General features: G+C 41.2%; 1 protein-coding gene across 1 annotated transcript in view; it reads right to left on the bottom strand.

Moving 5' to 3' along the window:
- The window catches only part of MAD1L1 (mitotic arrest deficient 1 like 1), a 346,571-nt gene that overhangs the window by 290,736 nt on the left and 32,391 nt on the right, over positions 1-23,444 (bottom strand). Inside the window, exon 10 of the mRNA XM_083872211.1 lies at positions 19,756-19,842. Coding sequence (XP_083728337.1) covers positions 19,756-19,842 — 87 coding nt within the window. The remainder of the gene's footprint in view (positions 1-19,755; positions 19,843-23,444) is intronic.

The following is a 23,444-nucleotide window of genomic DNA, read 5'->3' as shown; positions in this document are numbered from 1 at the left end:
CTCTCTGGTGTGGCCAAGGCAGCCAAAGGCTGAGCAGGGAGGGCCAGAGGCCAATGAACATCCAAACTCAAAGCCTAATGAAACTACTACAAAAATATTTTTTTCTTCTATTCTTAGACAAAGAAGTTGGTCTGATACCATAGGAAAAATCTGCAACAATTCAATCCATTCAATGCAAATGCCTCAACACCTCTGCATCTGTTTGCAAAAATGGTATTAAAACTAAAGTCTAGGACAAAAAAGTTCAATCATCCACTCTAAACAGAGGTTAAAATCCCTGTCATCTACAAAGAAACCTGGGCTAGTGGAAGGTGTCCCTGCCCATGGCAGGGGATTGGAACAAGATGATCTTTGAGGTCCCTTCCAACCCAAACCTTTCTAGGATTTTCTGCTTTACTAAAATTTCCTATTATCTGGAAACAAAGGTACTGATCTCAGCATGACAGTCCCAAACCAGATGGAGACTGTCCATGCAAATGAACATGTACTATGTCTTCTCTTGGAAGACACTGGTAGATGGATGGATGGATAATCCAGTTAATTAACAAAAGGACAGAAAAGCTTTGCACAGTTAAATGCCCCAATCAAATCCCATCATGATTAACAGCTCAACTGTCAGAGTATCCAACAGGAAAATGTCACTTCCAGCATCTTTTTGGGGCAGACTTAAAAATCAAGTATCTGTGTGGTCCCAGTCAATGGATTGAGTTATGATTATATGAGAAGCTCACACACGTCCCCCTGTGTCTGAACTTGTTCACACCCCAAAAACTGATAACAGCCTTGAAAATAAACCTGATCAAAACACTCTTCCTCGAGAAGGTATTTTAGAGGAATAGTAGCTGTTTGGTCATGATCAATGATTTCAATAGAAATCATTAATGTTGATGGGGTTTTGTTCCTAAAGAACTAACTTCTTCCAGCTCTCCTGACCAAACTGTGGTTATCAACCAATCTGCACCTTGCCATGTAACATCTGGTAAAGATAAGAAACCAGAACTAAGTATTCATAACATTCTTATTCATAATACACATCTGAAATGTGACTGTCTGTGCAAACTCCAGCCCAAGCTGCAAATCCTCAGTTCTGAATTCACCATTTCTGCTCACCCCAAAGGCCAGTACAGCCTCAGTCTGCCTGCAAAAACTTCCTGCTGCCACATTGTGTGTTGTACCTCACTGGAACAACAGGCTGCAGCTTTCTACTGCCTCTCTAACTATGCCCTTCACCAATGGATTTTGTATTTCCAGAAACCCAGGCAGGAACATATTTATTGCATGTTTCGATATAAAGATTTTAAGCCACAAAAAAAAAAAAAAAAAAAAAAAAAAAAAAAAAAAAAAAAGACATTTGAAGCTGGAAGAGAAAGAAGTTGCCTTTGTTTCCTTTCTCCTAAGAAGGTCACAAAGGAAAGGTTATTTCTAGGGAACTCTTCAGCTTATGCCATTATTTGTCTCTAGCATGGGTTTAATATTTTGGCCTGCAGTACACTAAATTATGCTTTTTCTTCTTCTAGTTCTACCCAAGTCCAGTACAAAAGAACTTCATGAGCCAAACCAGGCAGAACCCCTTTAGAAATGCATGCAGATGCCCATTTTAAAAGAACATTAAAATGCCACAAACATTAATCAGATGAAAATTACTGAACATCCTTCTCACTAAAAAGAGCTCTGAAACAAAAAGCGAACTGAAAACTTGGCCCAGTAAATACCCCTTGCCATTTTCCCTCCATACCTACAGCACATATCCATGCATAATTAACTTGGTCTAAGAACACTCATTCATTTCTAGCTTTCCAATATTTAACTAAACTACTCATTTTTCAATTGTCAACCCATCTAAATAACTTTGCCAGCAGCACAGCTCATCTCTTTCATAATTATAAGAGATACCAAGAGTTTCCTTTCATCTTCCAGTGAACATGTATTTAGCTGGTTTCCAAATACCTGCTGCAATTTGTTATCCAGGGCTGCTTCTTGCCCCTGGCAGTCTCTTTTCTGTAATTCAGCAACATTCTAAGGATCCAGCAATGCCCTGTTCAGTGGTAGCACAGAACTTATTTTAAGATGTTCAACTTTTTTCCTGGTACCAATGAAAGTGTTTTTTCAGCCTTTCAAACTACTGCTACGTATCAGCAGAGTTTTTTTGAACCACTGAAAGTAAGAACACATAAAATGTTTTTTCTTCATCTGGATGTACAGCCAGAGCATCCTTCTGGTGGGCTCCTTACTAACAGCTGGTTTAAAATTCTAGAAGACACACTCCATTTATTAAGTAGCTTAAATGATCTACAGCCTTTTGATGCTGGGAGAACTATCATTGCTCAGTCAGAACTTGTTCTGCCTTCCATTTCCAATCACCTTCAAGCTTAAATTTCATTCAGCACACTCATTTCCACTTTTAATATGGCCAAATCAAGGGAGCATATGGATGTAGTAGTATTAATAAAAATGGAGGCACTCTCCTCTAATGGTGTGATCAACTAATCAAACCAGAACTCGTAAAGCCAGCATAATGAAACATTATAACAGCATTATAAAAGACAACAACTCATCTTTCAGCATTTGACAGCGCTGAGAAAAACTAATTACTAATAACACATCACACCAAACAAGAAAACATATTCTCACTGAAAAAGAGTTTATGGCTCCTGGTCAGTGTCTTTCTCCTGTCAACACATTGAGTCGTTTGTTAGCTATTAACTCTCCTGTGTGTTCACCCTTAATGCTGTATTTCTTATCTTACAAATCCTATTGACATAAAATCTCTCTCCACTTTGTACCGAGTCTGTCTTCCACTTCTGCCCTATTAACTCGTGTCAATACAGAAAAGGGAGCAAAAGAAAGCAGCAAAGTCAATAGCCATCCATCACATTTTTGTGCAGCTGCTGCAGTGAAGAGGAACACACGACAAAGGAAGTGGCTGCACAGGTCAGAAATTCAGCTGCCCAATAAATATGGAGCACCCCAAATACTCAGAGCAAAGACCAGATGCTGAAGCAGAAGCTGCTCCATCTCCACTGTGCTTTTGCAAATGAGAGTCTCTCATAAGACACACTGTCCTTGTTTTAGGGAAATTACAAGCTGCGGTGGGATTTGCCAGATAGTCTCACTCCTTTCCTATGCTTTTTCTGCCCTTCTTGCAATTGCATTTCTCTTAGTAAATCACAAAGTACCTCAGGGAATAAAGGAAGGCATCATCACTGAACACTTAACTGGACAGGATGATCTCTCTTCTCCGCCAATCCCTGCAACAATAGGAACACTAGAGATCTGAATTCAGAACAAAGAAGAAAGCATTTATCAGACAGAATAGCAGAGATTAAAGCATTTCTCCCTCTGATTGAATGACCACAGTATCACATTCCCTCTGCTCCTGCTGCTGCAGAGGAAGTGATTGAGCTCTGGCACAGGGGCCTTGCTGAGTGAGGAAGGGGGCAAATCCTCTCACCAGAATTTTAATTTCCTGCTCCTGGAACCAGGAAATCATTACCCAGTGCAGCAGAGAAATGAATGCTACATCACGTCCAATGGTCTCCCTGCTGGCAATTTCTACGTGAGAGAGTTTATTTCAAAGAGACTGGATAAGGTATTGCAGACCTTTAAGTTACATGGGACCCATGAAGGGCTGAAAGAACTAAGAGACAAAAAGAAAGAAATGAAAAACAGAAAAAAATGAAATTGTGAACACAATTTAAAGACAGATGGAAAGAGCCTGAGTGAAATCTGTGACTTCCACTGTGGAGCAGTAAAACACATTAACTCATCTTTCCAAAACACATGCTGCAAAAGATATTATTCTAGTACCTTTTACACACTCCTGGGCTGCACTCAATTGAGGTCTCTTAATTTCCAAGCCTTATTTCTCCTTTCCAGTGGACAATGTTGGGGGTGCCAGGAACAGAAGAAGGTAAGATTCCGAATGCTGGATTGATTCCCATATGAAGAGCCTTGTGCCTCCTCTCTAATTCATGCTGTTCTGTGCTGAGCAGAGCCCACCTTGCACAGGGAGGACAGGCTAGAGGCACAGGTTTTTAATTTTCTTTTTGATTTCTTTTTTTTCCTGCTATAGAAATCAAGAAGCAGTTGGAAAGTAATGCAGATTTAAAATAAAAAAAAGAAAAACTTAGCTATCCAGATATTTGTTTGGATGCAGACAAAGCTGAATGAGTGATGGGATACCTGTTTTGAACACTCCAAAATAAATCTGTGCTGGCTCCCAGAATGATTAAATGGATGCTGTAAAGGAATTATTAAAATAAATTTATTTAATGTGGTTCTGTGTCCAAGTTCTCCGACCATTAGACCAGTTGCACAAACAAAAATCAAACTGATTTTTCACAGCCATTGCTGCCAGCCTGTAAAGTGATTCAAGTTTACATTGAGGTTTCAGGTTAGTGGGCAGAAGACTCCAAAGTGCCAGCTGTGCCTCAGATGGACACCCTGTTCCACCCAGTTCTGCTTTTGTGACATCTTAGACAAACAGGTCTAATCATTCTGATGCATTAAGGGGCTTTTTCTTTGGTTCTTTTAAATGGAAGCAGCAAAAAAATTGCTCCTGTTGTTACATGGGACAAAGGATCCAAGCAAGGGTGCTCAGCCTCTGGCCCCTCTGAGCTCCCAGTCTGTTCTGAACTGAAGGCTGGTGTAAAGCAGCTGCTGAGATACAAGTTTAGGATGTGGGAACTGAAGCTGTCACTTGGAGAAACCATCATAAACATTTTACAGGAACATTTACCAACTGTTAAGCCATGATGAAATCAGAACAGACAAAACCACAGGCATCAGTTCTCAAACAGTGTTAATGTCAAAAGGTATTAAATGAAGCTGTGACCCATGTGGAGATCAGACACCAGCCCTGCCACTCTCTGAAGAAGTTTCAAAGCCAAATGCTCAACAGTTAAGAAATGTCAAACACATCCATGGAACCATCCCCCAGTAACTGCCTACCTTCCCATGCTATTTTAGCTTTTAATGCAGCAGGAGTAATTAACCTCCTGGAAGCAGATGTATGAAATCATAAAGACTTATGGGTTGCAGGTAGAATAATTGCAATTAACAGATAAACTAGAGCTGCTCCTCAGCAGCCAGCTAGGAAGTTTCCCAGCCACACCATATTGTATATATATTTATATATATATGTACAGCTATACAGTGTACAGAACTTGCTGAACCTTTCCATGAAAAGGAAAGTAACAGCCTCCCTCCTCTCCTCACATTTGGATCGATGCCTCAAAGCATAAACCAGCTCCTCAGATGAAAGGAAAAGGAGGCATTTTTTTTAACAATGAAATTCATTCTCAGCTGTGACAGGTTGGGGTTTTTTATTTCTGCACTGGCTTCACTAAGCAGATGATTCTGGAGTTGCAGTTTAAGCCTTTCAGTGACTTGCAAGCATCCTCCCTGAACTAAATGCATCACTGCAATGGACACTACCACTCCTTTCTTAATTTTTATGACCTACTATATTAAAACTAGTTTAAATGTAATAAAGTATGCAACATTTACAGCTACAAAATATGGGAGGGCCATAAAATTAGCCAAGCATAAAGGTAAGGGAGTCTTAAGCATTCTCTGCTCACTATCCCAGCAACAATATACACAGAATTGGCATGGACTACAAAATCAAAAGAAATTTGTATTCAGATTAGAATTCTAACAACCTTCTCTCCTGCCTGCTAGGGGCTCACGGGACATTAACACACACAGACTCACTCTTCTGCATTGTTTCCTCAGGTTTTCATTCTCACTTTCCAAAATTTGTTTATCAAAGCGGTGATCTGAAATATTGATGATCTACTCTCATACATGGCTGTGCTCAGCTGCAGCTGCTTTGGCAGTAATGACACACTTTTTCTCTTCACACTCCACCCCTTTTCTGCAGAAGCTGGAGTTGGAATGTGTGATTTTTAGAAACACAGAACATCCTGAGTTGGAAGGGATGATTGAGTCCAGCCCCTGGCCCTGCACAGACAACAATCCCACCCTGTGCATCCCTGAGAGGGTTGTCCATACATTCCTTGAGCTCTGGCAGCCTTGGGGCTGTGACCATTTCCTGGGGAGCCTGGGCAGTGTCCCAGCACCCTCTGGGAGAAGAATCTTTTCCTGATATCTACCCTAAAGCTCCCTTGACAAAGCTCCAGCCATTCCCTGGGTCCTGTCCCTGCTCACAGAGATTGGAGCTGCCCCTGAGCTGCCCCTGAGGAGGAGCTGCAGCCTCAATGAGTCTCCCCTCAGTCTCCCCTTCTCCAGCTGAATAAACCATGAGGCCTCAGCCACTCCTCGCATGGCTTCTCCTCCAGACCTACCACCATCTTCACTGGTTGCTCTCTGTTTTTTCCTCACTACATACCTGTAAAATGTGTAAGACAAACCAGCAAATCCACACTGAAGAAAAACTTTTAAGTGTCATAATAAATCCCTGTTGTGGTGCCAAAACAAAGCTGTTCTCACAACTCTCCCTGTCTCTCTGTCACTCCAACAGCACAAGCATGGACTGTACCGGGGACTGAGGCAGCATCTCTTTGCATAGTGGTCTATTCCGGGACCATGGAATATTGCCAGCTTCTTCTCTTCCTTAGGAGGGTTCCCAATGTTTTCTTAATAGGATGCTATTTGATGAATGGGATACAAAGCTGACTGAAGCAAAACAAAATCTACCTGCTTTCTCTCATGTTTATTTTTGGAAGAATTTAAAAAAAAAACTGTTTGGGGCATAGGCAAAAGCTTTAGGATTTGCAAGTGGCACAAATTGCTCTTGGAGAAAGCCCTGCACAAGCAGGGACAAAGACATGCTCTGGTAAATTCTGTCACAAGGTTTGTTAACTCCCACCAGCCAGAGGACAGATTGTGCTGACTTGCTTAACATTACACACAAGTCCTGGGTCAAAATCAGGGCCCAGAACAAAATTGCTTCCGAAGGTCCACTGAGTTTTGAATGTTTCTGCAGTCCTGTCTCTCAGTTGCAGAGGTCTCTCAATTTCCACCCAGCCTCTCCCTCTTTACCTGAAGCAGCTTTAACACATTAAAAAGTACCACACCATTGACCACAAGCAGCAACACATATCCTTGTGCACACTTGGGGAGAACATAAATAACATTTACTGTACTTCAGAGAGGCTCCAGGCTGGGTCATGTGTAAAAACACAGCAGACACACATTGCTTACACCATCAGCCTCCTTATAAGAAAAGCATTTTTACAAGGCCCTGGTTCATCTCTGCTGCAGGACTTCCATTGGTCCCAAATTGTCTACACTTCACCTGACCTCCACATCAACCTCTCCTGACACAGTGATGAGTACTCAGTGCATAAATCCCAGTATGGGAATATGTACATGGTTCTGTTTTGGTAACAATCAGCCAAGTCTCGTGGATTTTACATGTCCAGTTCTCCCATGTTTCAAGAATGTGCTTCAATATCTTGCAGCAGATACAATGATGGTGGGCTACTGCTTTGAAGTAAGGTAACTAGAGAGGAGACTTATTCTTTGAAAGTGCTGTGAAAGAAAATGAACTAAAAATTAGCTTGACTGATCAAACATGGTACCATCTACACCGAGTCCTTGGCTTGATTCACTTTTTTTAAGGACAAGAGGAACTTCTTCAAAGTCTGTACACATTAACAAAAGATGCCACTCACTTTATTTTTAAAACATCAAAACAATGAAGTCTGAGGCTGTCTGACCAGGACTGCTGGGTTTGCAAGGAGAAGGACACAGTACCTTCTGTCAGCCTCAATGACAGCTACATTATCCAGGGGAGCTGCAACAAATCTGCTCTCTCTTGCTCAGTTCTCATTCTGGAATTAGATACCTGTCTCCAGAGGACTGGAAAGGAGAAAGTACTAAAACTTCATCCAGTCTCACTCTTCTGTGTTCAGTTCAAGACCTTCAGCATTCATTCAGGGAAGATGTGAACTAATTACTTCAACACAACATTAAAAAATCCAAATTAAAAGCTTGCAGAAACTGAGGAATGTCTGCCTTGTATGTGGCTCATAAGTTTGAAACAAGGCCCACAGTTCATCATTCATAAGTTTGCCACTGAGCCACAAATCTCCCAAGGGAGTCAGAATGAACCTCAGGTCTCCTCTGCCTTTAAGTATTAATGAATACTTCTGTAAGTTCCAGAATGTCCCCCATCCTTGTTTATACACAGAGCCCTCACCTTCAAGCAGCAGCTTGGTGAGATGACACAGCCTGGGTGCTCATCTTCTCCAGCAGGAAAAGCTCTCCCTGCAGTTCAGAACAAGCCTGTTAAGAAGTCCTCCTGAGAAAGGGCACATTCTACAGACAGCAGACCTGCATTCTGCTTTGAGGAGATGACTGGAATGCATTTTCTCTCTGCATAAAGGCATTTCCTTGGAGGCATCAGCAATCCATGTAAATGAAAGGTTTCCAAAAGGTCACTGGCAATATAAAATGTAATTAGCTTAAAAACAACAAGTATTTTTAGGCACTACTCTGCCCCAGGTTATCTTACTGTTACTTGGGTTTTTATAATCACAGTTATTATCAGCATTTTCCCCCCCTTTTGGATGTAATCAGGAAAGAAAAAGTCTGACAAATACACTGTTAAAAGACATCACGTTACTCTCAAATAGGCGAGCCAGAGACTTACCACTCATGGCTGTGCACAAACTGCACATCATGATTCAAGGTAACACAGCAGCAGGCGCACTTGTATTAACAGGACACAATTTAAAAAAAAAAAAGTTAATTACGGTGCTGTTAAGTCCAAAATTGACAACAGATTTTGCCATGAGCACCAACATCCCACTTGGTATCTGCAGCTGGCCTTTCCCAGAGCCAGCAGAGCCCACAGTACTCAAAGAAGGGCTCAGGGAACAATTACTTGATCCTAGAAAGTGTTGGGACAAACAAAGCAAAACTCATTCAGCAGTCACTGTATTGGCAGTTCAGATTTGCTGCTGCACCTGAGTGCCCAGAGGAGATAAGTCAAACAATAGAGCAAAATTATTTTATTGACAGTTTAGAAAATAGTATTTTCAGCTAATATAAAATTGAAGTTCGAGTCCCTTAACTGCAAGGTTGACAACCCAGTGCTGAGTCAGTGAAGCACAGGATTTACTGGGATGTGGCTCCAACAAAAACATGACACACACTATTTGCTTTCAAGTTCCTTCTATAAGGAGAAAGTTCATTCTACTGATTGTTTGTCTTCTCCAAGTACCCAAACCCTGCTATCAGAACAAATTGGACAATCTCTTTCTCATGGGTGCTAATAGCCCTTCCATCTCCTCTGATTCCCCGTCCCAAGTGTGCCCACCACCTTCCCTCTCAAATTGTCCAATTGATTAATCAAGTTAAACCCAGAGCAATTGTTCTCAACCTGCATTTAGCTCGAAGATTTCTCCCTCTCCATCAGATGTGAGCATTGGCTGTGTGCCCACACTCGTGTCTGTCTGCTAATCCTATCACTGGGGCTAATAAAAGGAATCACTTCTCCTTACAAACCTGGCTCTGCTCATTCTTCTGTGAATCATCAAAATGCACTCTGACTCCAACAAGCTCCAATTCTCACACCGGAGCAAGATTTGCAGGATGAAAAGCAAGGCATAAGACCCAGATGAGCAAGTTCAACTCGGTAAATTGGGAGTGTGACACAGCCAGACAACCCGTGCTGCAATTCTAGCCCTGGTGGCACAGCATTCAACAGCAGGAGATGGGAGCAGCCCTGCTCCACACTCTCAGCTACCACAGGAAGAGCTACAAAGTGACTTCAGTCTTGCCATTTAAGTAGATAAAGATGCATCAACATAAATGATACTTTTGGTTTTAAAAAGTCAATTAATGTATTGTCTCGGTAACAATTTTTACCTCCAATGCAAGGTGCACAAAGAGAGACTTTTTCATTAGGATAATCCATGGAAATCTGCTTTGTCAGTAGAGTCCCATTAAAAAAACTTCACAGCTTTTTTAAAAGCATATGCTCTACTTTATTAGTTGTAGATGCTTTGGATTGTATGTACTGCAACTGCCATAGGCTAGATCTGATAATCTCTTATTTGTACAGTCAGAAAGGACACATTTTGGTTTATTTCCATAAATATTTCAAAAGCTTTCTCTGGCTGAGAAACAGAGAGCCTCTTCAGTAGTTATTCCCGTCCTAAGAATTTGATTGTTGTTGCTTGAATAAAAGGAAAGCTTGGGGGGTTTGTTGTGGGGGTTTTGATGGGATTTTTTTGCGGTTTTTTGTTACTGATTTCCATCTCTTAACAGGGAGAACATATTTTAAAAGTTATGAATATGGACATTGTTTTAAATATTGAAAATATGCAAAAACAGCCCATACATAAAATATGACAAGGAAATTACATTTTGCTGGAACACAGTTCTGAACTCTAACAGAGCACCATGCCCCAGCCTTCTCTCTGACCACACATCCAGCCCCAATAGCCCCTCTGAATGTTACATCCCACTACAGGTTAAGGGAAAAACAAACCAAAACCAAGTCACCAGCAACAAAATAACTGGACCATTAGGATGCATCCTTTCTAGAACCATCTCCTTCCTAAGAAAGGACACATTCCTGCAACAAAATGACTGCACTGAGAAATTGTCAGCATTTCTCCTGAACAGGTAATGGCTGAGCCACTACTGCCTGAAAACCAAATACTGTTTCAAAGAGAGACAGAGAGAGAACTTACTAAAAACACATTTCCCTTTCTGTGATGCCCATGCAGGAACTAAGCAATTGCTCTGACTTTGAGAATTTAACCACCAACAAGAATTTTTTTTTCAATACATTTCCTTCAACAAGAAATCTTATGGAAAAGGGCTGGAGAAAGGAGGAAGCACCAGCAAGGCATGATCACAGCCAAAATCTTTCCAATACCTACCATAAGACTTTATCAGCACAATTTCCTAAGGCCTTGCCTTGACTCCTCCAAACCAACTTGTCCTTCTTTAACCAGATGCTCAAATGTATCTGATGTTTCACCAAAAGCTGCACCAGAGCTGCAGCAAAAGGCACAGCTGGGCCAGGATGATGCCCCAAGGGCTGGAGCACCTCTCCTACAAATAGAGGCTGAGAGCTGGGGTTGTTCAGCCTGGAGAAGAGAAGGCTCTGGGGAGACCTTATTGTGATCTCCAGGTGCCCAAAGGGGGCTTATGGAAAGGAGGAGAGGGGCCTTTTACATAGGTAGAAAGTGATAAGACCTGGGGCAATGGTTTTAAACTGACAGAGGGAAGGTGTAGATCAAATGTTAGGAAGAAATTCTTTACTCAGAGAGTGGTAAAGCACTAGAACAGGAAATTGCCCAGAGAAGAAGTGGGTGTCTCATCCCTGGAAGTATTCAAGGCCAGGCTGGATGGGGCCCTGAGCAACCTGGTCTAGTGAGTGGCATCCCTGCCCATGGCAGTGGGTTGGAAACATGATTTTTATGGTCCCTTCCAACCCAAACCATTCTGTGATTCTGTGATTCAAGCTCTCCACAGGAAGAGTTTCTGAACCAGGCATATTCACATCAAGATGTTCTACAGCTTCTTCTCTTTCCTTTCACTTGTAACATTTTTTAGCTAATTGGCTCCAGAATTTATAATGCTGGTGACAGCAGCCTGGCTGTGCAAGGCAGAGGAGGTGGAGGAGGAGGGGAGGGGAAGGCAGAGCAGCTGCCAAGGCTGCCGGCACCATCTCCTGTCCTCAGCCAGTTACTGCAGAGCCCCAGCCCCAGCTCGGGATGCTGATGCTCAGCCAGGCAAGCTCAGGGTATCTTACGCTTAGAAATATCACAAGATAACTTTGGAGGTTTTATGCAGACTCCAGAAAAAGCAGGAATCCAAATATGAAGTGCAGCTAAAACCACTGAATTTTGAAAAGGAGCAAATTAAGCAGCCGAAGGGGGGAGAAATGCAATTACAGCAGAAAAAACTCTGTTTCACCATTAGCATTGCACAATAAGAAGGTTTGTCAGGCACCGGTTTAGCCTACACATGTTCACATCCGTCAGCATTTCCATGATAAATCCTAATTTTCGCCATTGTTGATCACATTGAACTAAAACTTGGTATGCAAGTTTTTAGCACAGATGCTCAAATAAATTATGCACATTAGTCATTTAACTTTCAGAGCAGCAAGAGAAAGCTGCTTTTTGGGAGGGGGGTTGACTGCAATTTATGACAAGTTTTTTTTTGCCTTACACAGCTAAAAAAGACAAGCAGCTCACTTCTTGAATAAACTTTCCAAGCAGTATGCCTTTTGTATAGATGATAAAACTTTGACAGTAGGAGAGTATTTATGACTGATTAAAAATGCCTTCCCACCACCACCAGTGATATACCTTCAGTATTTTGCTCTATACATTCACATGTGCATACAAGCAGCCACAAAGAATATTAAACACATAATGAAAATACCAATAACAGCAGCCTGAAGGCAGCAGGCAGTAGAGAGGATGTGATCCAGATGAGAAATTGTTCAAGAAGCAGTTAGTTATGGAGCTGAACAAAGTGTACATGCAGATATGATCAACTGATTGAGACATCCCAGGCCAAACAATCTATTTTTCAGACATAACCATATTCTGTGCAGTATTTGAACTGACACCACTTTACAGCAAGTTAAAAAATCCTATAGAATTCACATTTACCTTGGTAAAATGTCTCAGTGTATTCTGGCTGTCCTCATCAATCTGCTCAAAATAAACAATATCAACAGTACCATAAAGTACTTTAGAAAAATCCATAGTCTTCGAAACTCCTGTTATTACAGCAGCTACAGTAGGTGTTCGAATGAAGGGAGTATAAAAAGACAGAAAATTCATTCTGCATTCAGCCACCAATCTTCCTCTGGCTTCCCATGACTGCTCAGGAAAGCTGTATTGCAGTTCTAGCATTACAGATTAAGAGACAAAACTGTTAAACACAGACCTGTTTATGTCTTCTCATGAAACACACAGCTCAGGAGCCATGGTCACTACTGTCAATTAAAAATACTGCAAAATACTGGAAAAAACGTGTATTTGGGGGAGAAAGGAATAAAAAATTCTTAACAGGATAGGAATTAATGTGTTTTATTTACCTTAAAAATAGTGAGATGCAGAGTAGCAGGATGTAATGTTTGTTTTCATTCATGAGGTGAGAATGTGAGAAACTCGTGTCACTGGATAAAGTGACTCAACACCCAGGAAAACACTCCTCAAACTGAGTCCAGACTTCTTGGGCTCCATTCATCTTCCCATTTGTGGAACCACCCTGGTGACTTCAACACTGATTCCAGAGATATTACCAAACTGACAGCCCCTACTCTTTCCAACTCACTTTTAATTTTTCAAGGCATGCTGCCATGTTGCAGAGGCAATAAAAGACAAATCCCCAAGAACTGGAAATCTTCAAGCACTACCATTCCCAGAGCTCTACACAAAGCTTGGCAGCAGGCTGAATATATGGTTTTACATAATACCACTGGTTTCAAAGTAGAATATTTCTGTACTGCTGCCTACTGCACAGCTGAGATTACAATTCCTCCCTTTGTATTCATATCACAAATATAACATGGATGTGGGGCACTCTCCTTTGCCCATCAGCCTCCTGTAAATCATTAATTTGATCAGAGCATCCCTCTGCTAAGAATAATGAAAATAGATAATAAGTTTTGACTTCTAATTACTTCAATATCTAAATATTCACTCTGGTTTCTGAGAACTCTGGGCCAGTATTAAGATACATCTATTTCATCGAGAATTTTTAGGAATTTTAATCTCGCAGAAGTGAAAGATTTATAGTGTAGATGTGAGTCATGCCCAGAAGAGATGCAAGGCAGATTTCTCCTTCCCTAACTTTTACAGTGCAGCTCCAAACACTGTGTCTGCTGTACCACACACTACTAAGAACAGCCTGTGCTTCCTACCAAATTAGCTGGTTATTTTTACACGTTTTTCTGATCAATAATGCCCACTGCTACCAAGGGAAAGCTGAATCAGCATCTCAAGATGAGCACTAACAAATGAAAGCTATCGTTCATTCCAGTAATAAAGACATGCACAGACAGCAGGGATGTTGGTAGGAACACTCAGGGTCAATCACGAGCCTGGAACAAGAAGACCTATTAAGAACAAAGTTAAATAGCTTCTAATTTTTTTTTATCAATAGAAGTGATCAGAGCACTGAACAGAGTGCTCTCACAGATTATTCCTGAATGTTCTCCCAGAAGCACAGTCAAATAAAAGGTAAGAAACCAAGCACTAATATTTGTACTGGTTTTGCACTCTCCAGTCTCCTCAGAGCCCCAGGCTGAGACGATGGTACCATTATAGCTTTGTCTATGCCCTCTAGGCTGCTTGCTTTGGCTTCTTCTACATATTTTCTTTTTAAATACAGAGAGGATGTTCCATGAGCTCCAGAACCAAAGTTGCCTAGTTTCCTATGGATCTCTATCTCAAAAGGTGACTTCTAACTCAAGCAGACTTCTTTCTCTCATACCAAAATGACATGGAACATGAAAAGCATGAAAACAATGCCAACAACATCACCATGGTACTCTCAAATGGCATAAACATTTGGAAAGCATGAAATAGCTAAAATGATGGACAAAAATGATGATGTGAGGGCAGAGCTCCCTCAGTGCTGCCTGATCTCCAGAGGAGCCTTCCTGACAATGGGACATTCCCAAGGGTCTGTTCACTTGCAGGGCTCTGATCCCTGACATGAGCTCAGGGCATGGCCTCAGGATGGAGATCTCCTCCTGGAGAAGGAGATCTGACTGCCTTAAACTTGCTGGAATTTGTTCTTTTTGAGAGCTCCACCATCTGCCAAGCTTGACAGAACACAACTTGCAAGTTCAAAAGTGTAGGGTAGGCACAGACAAATCTCATCTCCATACACACACAAAGCACAGTAATAAGCCTCACTTCCTCAGGAAATCAGACTAAAAATGGCACAATCATGAAAAGCAAAGGTCTGGGCAAAATCCCATGTTTTTCAAATTGGAAGCATAAGTCAATGTCTTGGCTAAATTATTTTTTGCCTTCCTATTTTCTGCTAACTACATGATAGAAAAAAAAATAGAGAAGCTTTGTATCTACCTAATTAGAGTCATGAATAACCAGATGTTGCTCTAGAAGCTTACTATATGAATATGTAGATTGGTCACTTAATGAGACACTATCAGCACCTTCTGGTATAGAAGTGCAGGAAAGATGCATTTTGGAGAAAAAGAAAAACAGCATCTACAGTCATTTCTTCATCATCTCACTCTGTAAAATGAATACAGAACCTGCCAGCAGTTAATATTGCCCTGAAGCACTGTGAATAAACATTTGTCTGGTATTAGATACACAGACACTTCCATGTATAAATCAAGGTGCAATGTGCCATATAGATGAACAAAGGAAGAAAAAAAATCACTACCTAGCCCTATATTAGACATTAAGTGCTTCTTTTGATCACAAAATAACTCATAAAGCCTATTAAAAAGCTAGCACTTCTCTGTCAGATAAAAGACACTTCACTGTAATTAAACTCCTGTCCAACTTTCCAGAAGATTAGGGGAAGAAGTCTGACAGGCTCTATTTGTTTTTGTGACTGACATTCATTGGGACATCCAAGGAAAAGAGAGGTTGGGCAATAGATTTACAACACTTCTGAGCTAACAGCACTCATGAAGATGGACAGCTCTGGGCTTATCATCACTCATTCTTTTTTTATTTAAAAAAAAACCCCTGCTGCCCAAGTCAAAAGCATTTTCTGTTCAGTTTGCAATCTACATTCCCTGGTCTTCAATGGTTTGGGGTTTTATTTCATTTTAAGTAACAACACAAACAGCAGGTTGTTTGGGTAAATCAGTTTTACATGATTAATATGAATAAAGGTGGTAAACAACCATGTCTCTTAACAGAACTCTGTGAGCACTTGCAGTAGGAAAATCCTTTTTCAAACACATTCCCTGTGTCCCTTTTCTCATATGAAACAATACATCAAAACACATGACTGGGTTTCTGACACGAGATGATGGGAATAAGCCATCAGCTCCAGGATCTCAACACCACAACCAAGGATTTACTGCTCTTCCATTTTCCCTTGTGTCCTTCATCCTGCCCAGAACCAACTTCACCTATGTGTTTCCTTGTATTTGACTTTCCACAAGACATCTCAAGGTCCAAAGTTGATACTGCACTTAAACCACAAGAGCAAAAGTAGAAATGATCACTTTGGGAGGAGCCACAAGTAACCATTTTCATAGCCTGTCTTTCAGAAATACAGCAAAGCTCAAGCCAAAAAGCAGCATCATTCCTTCACATGAGCCATCTCATAGGACAATACTTCAAATTCTAGAATACTTTGCCAGGATTGCTTGAGGAAACCTCTCCAAATATGCAGATAAGAAGCAAGCACAATAAATATGCAGCTTTTCTCATTTTAAAAAATAGTATAACTGCTCTGTCATAAGAGAAAAGCTTATGAACCACTTGGCTGACTTTCCATATTCCCAACTATATTTCAGTGTACCACACCTACAGCAGTCACAGCTGGGGGGAAAATGGGCTTTAACTAACAGTGGCTGCATGGTTAAACTGACCCACTAATTAAATACCTTCCTTCCATCACCTTTTTCCTAAATAGCAGAGCAGGTACAATTCTTGCTATCAAAGTGGCCCTGAGCCAATCTTTGAGCTTTTGAACCTTTGGATTGTTATCTTTGCTCTGCAGTTAAAAAGCTCCACGACACTTCCTGCTGCTGCTGCTGAAAGTGTAATTTACTCTATTTATACGACTTCTAGCAACACACTCCAAAGCAGCACTGAGAGTCCATCACACACGATTAATGGCACTTTCAGCTACATTACTCAGCCATCCTGAAGTTGCCAAGAGAAGTGAGTTGCTGCCCATGAGTTCAGTGCTAAAGTGACCCTCTCCTCTTGCCCCATGCTGGCACCACAGGAAGGTTTTCTCCCCTTCACAAAAATAGCAAGCTCTGAGGGAGCTCAGAGGTGTAAACAATCACTGTTAAAAGAAATTGATTTAAACCCACTGCTCAGGAAATTCAGCCCTGTGGTTCTGTGTCTAAAAGCGTCCTGTGTGAGTGATGGAGCAAATAGGATATGCATCATCATTTGATCTCTGGGAGGCCTGGAGACACTGGCAATTGCACAGGCTACACAAAACACAGATTGCAGTGCAGATCCCCAAGCAGGGAAATATCACTGCAAAGGTGGGTTTGTAGTGATGATGTCTCTTTGTAGTGGAATCATCTCTATTGCCTTTTTAATTACACAAACACTGGCTCTAAAAAATGCACAGTAATAAATGGAGAGCAGGTCAAGAACACAAAAATGAGAAAAAAAAAATTCTCTTTAGTGAAGCCATTCAGAAAAGGTGTTTGTCAACCATAACTCCCCATTCTAGATCAACTACAGGACACTGGAAGCAGAAATAGCAGCTGGCAAGTGTCTACCCCAGTCACTGAACAGTGTGGGAAAGCATCACTGGGACTACAAACCAAGATGATTGCAGTGTAAAGACAGAGAGAGAATAATCAGCTCGCAACCCCCCCACTTTCCAGGCACTCTCCTGCTTGTGTTTAAAAGCTTGGTGATGAGCACACACACATCCACTGCACAAAGACTCAACATCTGCCAGGCAGGGAAGGGCACCATATAATGCTCTTTACCATGACACAAAAATCTCTTCTACTAAACAGAGTTTTGCACTGTAGCAACAGGTGAGCCAGGACTATCTGTGATTGTCTCCTTCTCTGCCATAAAAATAAATTCAGATGCCAACTTGTGATGATAGTTTCCTAAGCATCTGACAATTCATTAATTTTAATGGAGGAAACGTAAAGTGCTTAGGGTAGACACAAATTCTGTGGTGTTTGTACTGCACAGTGCTCTGTACACACATAACCACTGACTTTATAAATCAAAAACTGCACTATCAGCACCAAAGACAACGTATTTCAACCAAGGGCAAAAGAACCTGTGGCTGAAAAAAAAACCAAAAAAAAACAATAGGAAGCTGAATAAGTGCTGGGCTCCATCACTAGAGGGAGGCATGACCACATATTAAGTTACTCTAATACACAGACAATTCTGAACACAATTATGAAACAAATAAAAGAGAAGACCATCAGTTAAATCTGAAGATTTATGGAAAGGAGAAAATGAGGTTTGCTTCCTCAACAAAGTTTTATTTCCAAAAACTCAAAACCTTCTGCCGGGAACTTTCAAATCACCTGTAATGAAAGGTTGTTAAAAATTTATCTTATTGACTTCTTTATAAGACAGAATAAGGTATGTGAGAGAAGAAAGTCAAAATTATCAGCTGCAGAAATGACACACAGCATTGCATCAGGAAAATGTTAGAATTTTAATTTGAGCAGCTTTACAGCCCATTTAACTTGAAATCAAAAAGTAATTTTAATCATGTTTTTATTTTTAAACTAAATTGGCACAATTATATCTAGATGAACAGGCACTACCAAAAAGCTGCTTTTTCAACAGACGATTCCCCTTGGCCATTAATAAATTAAAAAAAAAAATAGATCAGTAACTCAAACATTACCATCATTCTATTCTTTGATCATTTAATCATTTGTGGGTTTGAGGGTTTGCTGGGTTTATTTTTAATATACAGAATGTCTTTTTTATATTGGTGAGATTTTTTTTTTTTTCTCCCCTGTAAACTTCACAGCAAAAACCACACAACAATTTGGCTGGCTCACTCCTGGGCATTTACACTTAGCTAACCATTTTACAAGTGGCTAAACCATTTCATTAACAGCAGCAGCATAGCCAAAGTTTTTAACACCCTGCTTGAATCCTGCCCATCATTAAGAAGGTGGAGCCCAAAACATGATCATCTCTTGAACCAAAATGCAGCTCCTACCTTAGGAGACACATCAGGAAATGCTGCCCCAGACAAGTAAGTGTGCCCACCCAGAGCCTAACATGGTATTGACTGCTTTACATTCAGCATTTTTACACCAAAGGCTGAAATTCTCCACACTCCTGTTACTCAGCCAAGGCAGCTACAACCCTGCAATGCAAACAGTCCAGGGTCTTTTTGAAAGACAGAGGTTTTTAACAGAGGGTCTCTAGTGTGTGGAATTAAACAGGGAGAGAAGCAAGAAGATGTGCACTGAGGGTGAGAAGCACTGTCTGCCATGTGCTGTCTGTGAAACTGTGCTCAGAAAGGCTGTGGAACCAGCACAGTCTGGAAAGTTTAGCTCTGGCAAATTCATTTCCCCATTACATATTCACTCCCACAGGAGGGCAATGGTTTAAACACCCTCATGTTTCAAACACTCCATAAACAGACTGCTCCTCTCAAAGCCTGGCAGTACTTGGCGACCAAAACTGCAAACATCCTTTTCCTTCACCATCTCTACAACCTGGTCCTTTCAGCAGTCAAATCACAGTCCTCAGAGCTCCTATTCCCTTTCCTACACCCAGATGGGTACTTGGCACATTTTGCTCTGTGACATTTCCTTTCCAGATGAAATGGTCTGGGGAAAGCAACTCTCTTCCTCTTGCAAACACTGCAGCTCATAACATAAAGCTTGATTTACTCCTCACTGCATCACCTACAGTTATTCTTCTTTTTCTTCCTGCAAGGATTTCAGAAAGCAGAAAGCCCTTTATCAACATGGGAAAGAATAGAAGATGACACAGAAGGCTCCATGGAACATCAAGGAAACATAAAGAACTGGTCTCTCAGTTTGCAGTTCTCGTTTCTTTTCTCTTGCTTTAACATAGCAGGGTCTTGCTACCAGGGTCCCCTCCTGGAGTCACTCACCTGCTCATGAAGGTGGAATTCTGCTCTTTCAGGGCAAGCTCTCGCTGCTGCAGGGCCACAATTTGCCTTGAGAGATCATCAGGTGTCCTACACAATCAAAACAAAATAAAAACATTTAACAAATCATTGTTTGCAAATGTATATTCCATATACAGACACAAGACAGGTCTCACCAAAAGCAGCCAAGGAGATTTCCTGGGGCCAAACCTGTTGCAGTCCCTCAGAACAACACAAAGCTGCAGCCTGTCCAGCTCACATAAAATCTAAAGCCATCACAGTATGAGCACAGCATTAGCAGTAAGAGGGCAAGAAAAGGAGGAAATAAATCTAAATGCAGACTGTACCATTCAACAACCCTGGCTACTGCTGAACACCCTCTGAGAGTGTAGATGTTCAGGTACATCACAGGTGACTCCAAGCAGTGTTCCCACAGAGCTACCAGAGGGCTGACTTCAGAGTCCTTCACACACACCATGACTCCAGAGCCACAAGAGAAAAAAACAGAATACTTCAGCTCTGGGAAACGCTTCAGATGTCACCGATAACCTTTTCTTGTCAAACAGATCAGAGATTTCTACAGACCCGCTAGCAATGACTCCGCAGTTGTCAGAAATAGGTTTATTTTTTCATCAAATCCAATGACAACTCCTTAAAGGTAATGGAATGGGATCAAGATAACTCCACGCTGGCAGTTCCAGAGACCACAACAGCCTCTGCAGGAGGAAACTATTCTTTTGGAGGCCTCTCTTTTAAGTCGTAAAAATAAAAATTTGTCTTGAGCCATCAGAAAGTTCTTCCTACCCTAAAATAGAAGCATTTCTATCACACTTCCCAAAGGAAGGGAAGCTGGAAAGGACATCCCTGTATGAACTGGGTACATACATCCCTTTGCTCCACTAATATGCACCACCCACAAATGGGAAGAGTAACCCAGACCTCGAAAGGGCTTTTCCTAGGGAGCAATTGGGAAGTCAGTTCTGCAGCAGTGAAATCTGCAGAAACACAATCTGTCATGTCCCCCAAACAGCAAATCAAGGTTCCACTGCTGCTGGCAGATGAAACAAGGCCTAGTCAGAGTCTACAGTATTGAAATACAGCATTGGAATGAAGCTGCTGCCACTCCAAAAACTGAACAGGGACAAGTGCCTCGAGCTTGATCGTTGGATTCTGACTGGATCTAGGACTAGAGAAGCCCCTTCTCTGATGAAAATACTTTTCAGGCAACTACCCACATCAAAGAAAAGGACCTAGCTTTTCCTCTTTAATCATCTGTCACTTCCAGTTGAGTGGAAATTAGTTAAATGCTGAGTTGGTGCAGATAGGATTCAATTTTGGCAATCCCAGCTGAAAGATTCCTGCGTTTCACTTCCAGAATTACAAACCTTTATCCTTCCTCAGCAGAAAATTTTGAGGCCTCTAATATCACTTGTGTTACATCCGAGTCTTAATAGTCAATATAAAATTAACAGATGGAAATGTTCTCCCATCAGACAATGGACTGCAGCAAGAAATCAGGACAGGACATCACACTCACTAGCCAAGGGAATTATGAGAAGAAACCAAGACACAACCTGGAGATGGCTTGGCTAAAACATCTGAAAATAAAATCCTGTTAGCAGAGACAAGTCAATTTTAAGCCAAGATGCACCTGGATTTTCAAATGTGTTGCAGCATTAAATAACATTTCAAAGTTTTGTAGCTGAGTCTGAAGAGATCCTTAACTTGAGCAGTTCACCAGCTCTTTACTGAGGGCTACCAGTGGTTGGGGATCAGAGGGAACACCAGGGAAATGGACTAGGCACACTCAGTCTGTCTGGCAAAAAGAAACTCTAACCAGACACAATAATTTCCACAGGAAAAATCCTTGTACAATGTAATAGCAAGTCAACAAGGCTCTGAAAAATGCAGTTCTAAGCTTCTAATAAATCACCCAAATATAGCAGATTTATCATAAGAATCGTTAGTATCAAGCAGCTCTCTGGTCATGTGGAGTGCCAACTCCCAACACCAGTGTTTGGTCCCTGTATCAACAAAATAATTTCACAGATTCTTTTTTTAATGTACAAAAAAAAAGTGTACCTGCCTTGATTTTTTCCTCTTTTTTTTTCAAAAATTCATACCATAATCTATTAGGAACTGAAATTAATGCAGTAGTAAAATGAAAGAGTACTATAAAAACCACAGATTTCTAGTAATGACAGCTCCTGACCGATTTCCAATAAAAAACAATCATTCTCATCTGTTCAGCCATTCAAACCAACAATCAGCTTCCAATCTCAGTTCCAGCAATTGGCAGCTTTAGGTTTACACTTCGTTCTGGACAATGTTTTATTGGCAATAAATAGCTTTTATTATTTTATTTCTTTCTAAGTGGAGGAGCATAGAGATACAACAGAAAATGAAGTCCATGGGTATTAATCTCCTGTAAAGAAAAGTTCACTTTCTGTAATACTAAATCATGCCAGGTTAATCAGAGCCAAAGACACCTTTGCATGCACTCTGCAGTCCAACACCCTAATTGAGAGGTTTCAAAGCCTGGTTCCCAGGTCTATACCCTATCCTGAGCACCAGCAGTTTGGCAAAAGCCAAATTTCCACAGATCCAAGCAGAGGAACGATGCTGCATGCACAATAAAATTAAATCAAAGCTTTCAATTTGAAGAGAATTGGTCAAGTCCCAAAGCACTGCAAACAGCAACCAGCTGTAACCAGCCCTCTCTTTGCACGAGTTTCTGCAAATAATGCCATTGAAAGAGAGAAATTTGTCAGCATCCCAACACACAGCAACATGTTCTGGCCTTGAGAGCCTTGGCTGAATTTTTGCTAAGCTCTGTCCATTCCCTATGGAACAGCTGATATCAAAACCAGTATTGGAAAGCCAAGGAATCTGCTTTAAGAGGATCTTTGTGACAATACATCTTTCCAACAGTACTGGAATCACCATGGCTTGTTGAGGGAAGTTTGAAGTGCTGTCCTGACCCAAACAGAGCCAGAACTCCCTTTCTGAAAAGCTGAGCACTGCCACTATGTTTGCCCTGCAAACCTACAGGCAGGTTCCTTCCCCACGGAGGCACAGAGCCCATGGAGCCACCAAAAACCCCAGAACTCGTGTGCACCAGCCAGGCAAAAACCTGCAAAGGGACCCAGAACAGTCCAGTTAGGGCACTGTGTTATCAAAACTGATCCATGTGCTTTGTAACCATAAAGCTCACATGAACAAATGAAAAAGGGGCTTCCTAAATGCAGGAGCAAATCACTGCCTTCAGGTCCCTTTTCCTGGCTAAGGCACAAGGAGGCAAGACCTGGAATGTTCTTCTTCTGTCCCACCCTCCCATCCTGAGACCCTCCTTCCTTAAGCAAAATTCATAGAAACAAACTACTGAATTTAAGCCTATTTTGGATGAGGTTTACTTTTGCCCTAAAGAAGCAAATTAGTCCAGCAATTTACAGCACAGTAAGGGGACAAAAACTGCTGGCAACCAAAGCTCTTTGCCTTCCTTTGAAGCACAGATAATTTGAAAAGGAGCAACTTAAGAATGATGAAAACATAAAACCATTCAAATGAAGTGAAAAATTAAATTAATGAGATGTCCAATCAAGTTGTACAATGACTTTTAGTGCCCAATGTCACACTTTTTAAATTTTTGAGGAAAAGAGCTTATGCTATTTTGTATGTCTTTTCTTTAATGC

This window comes from Zosterops lateralis, assembly GCF_965231275.1.
Source record: "Zosterops lateralis genome assembly, chromosome: 15".
NCBI lineage: Eukaryota > Metazoa > Chordata > Aves > Passeriformes > Zosteropidae > Zosterops > Zosterops lateralis.
This window is presented reverse-complemented; position numbering and strand designations above follow the sequence as displayed.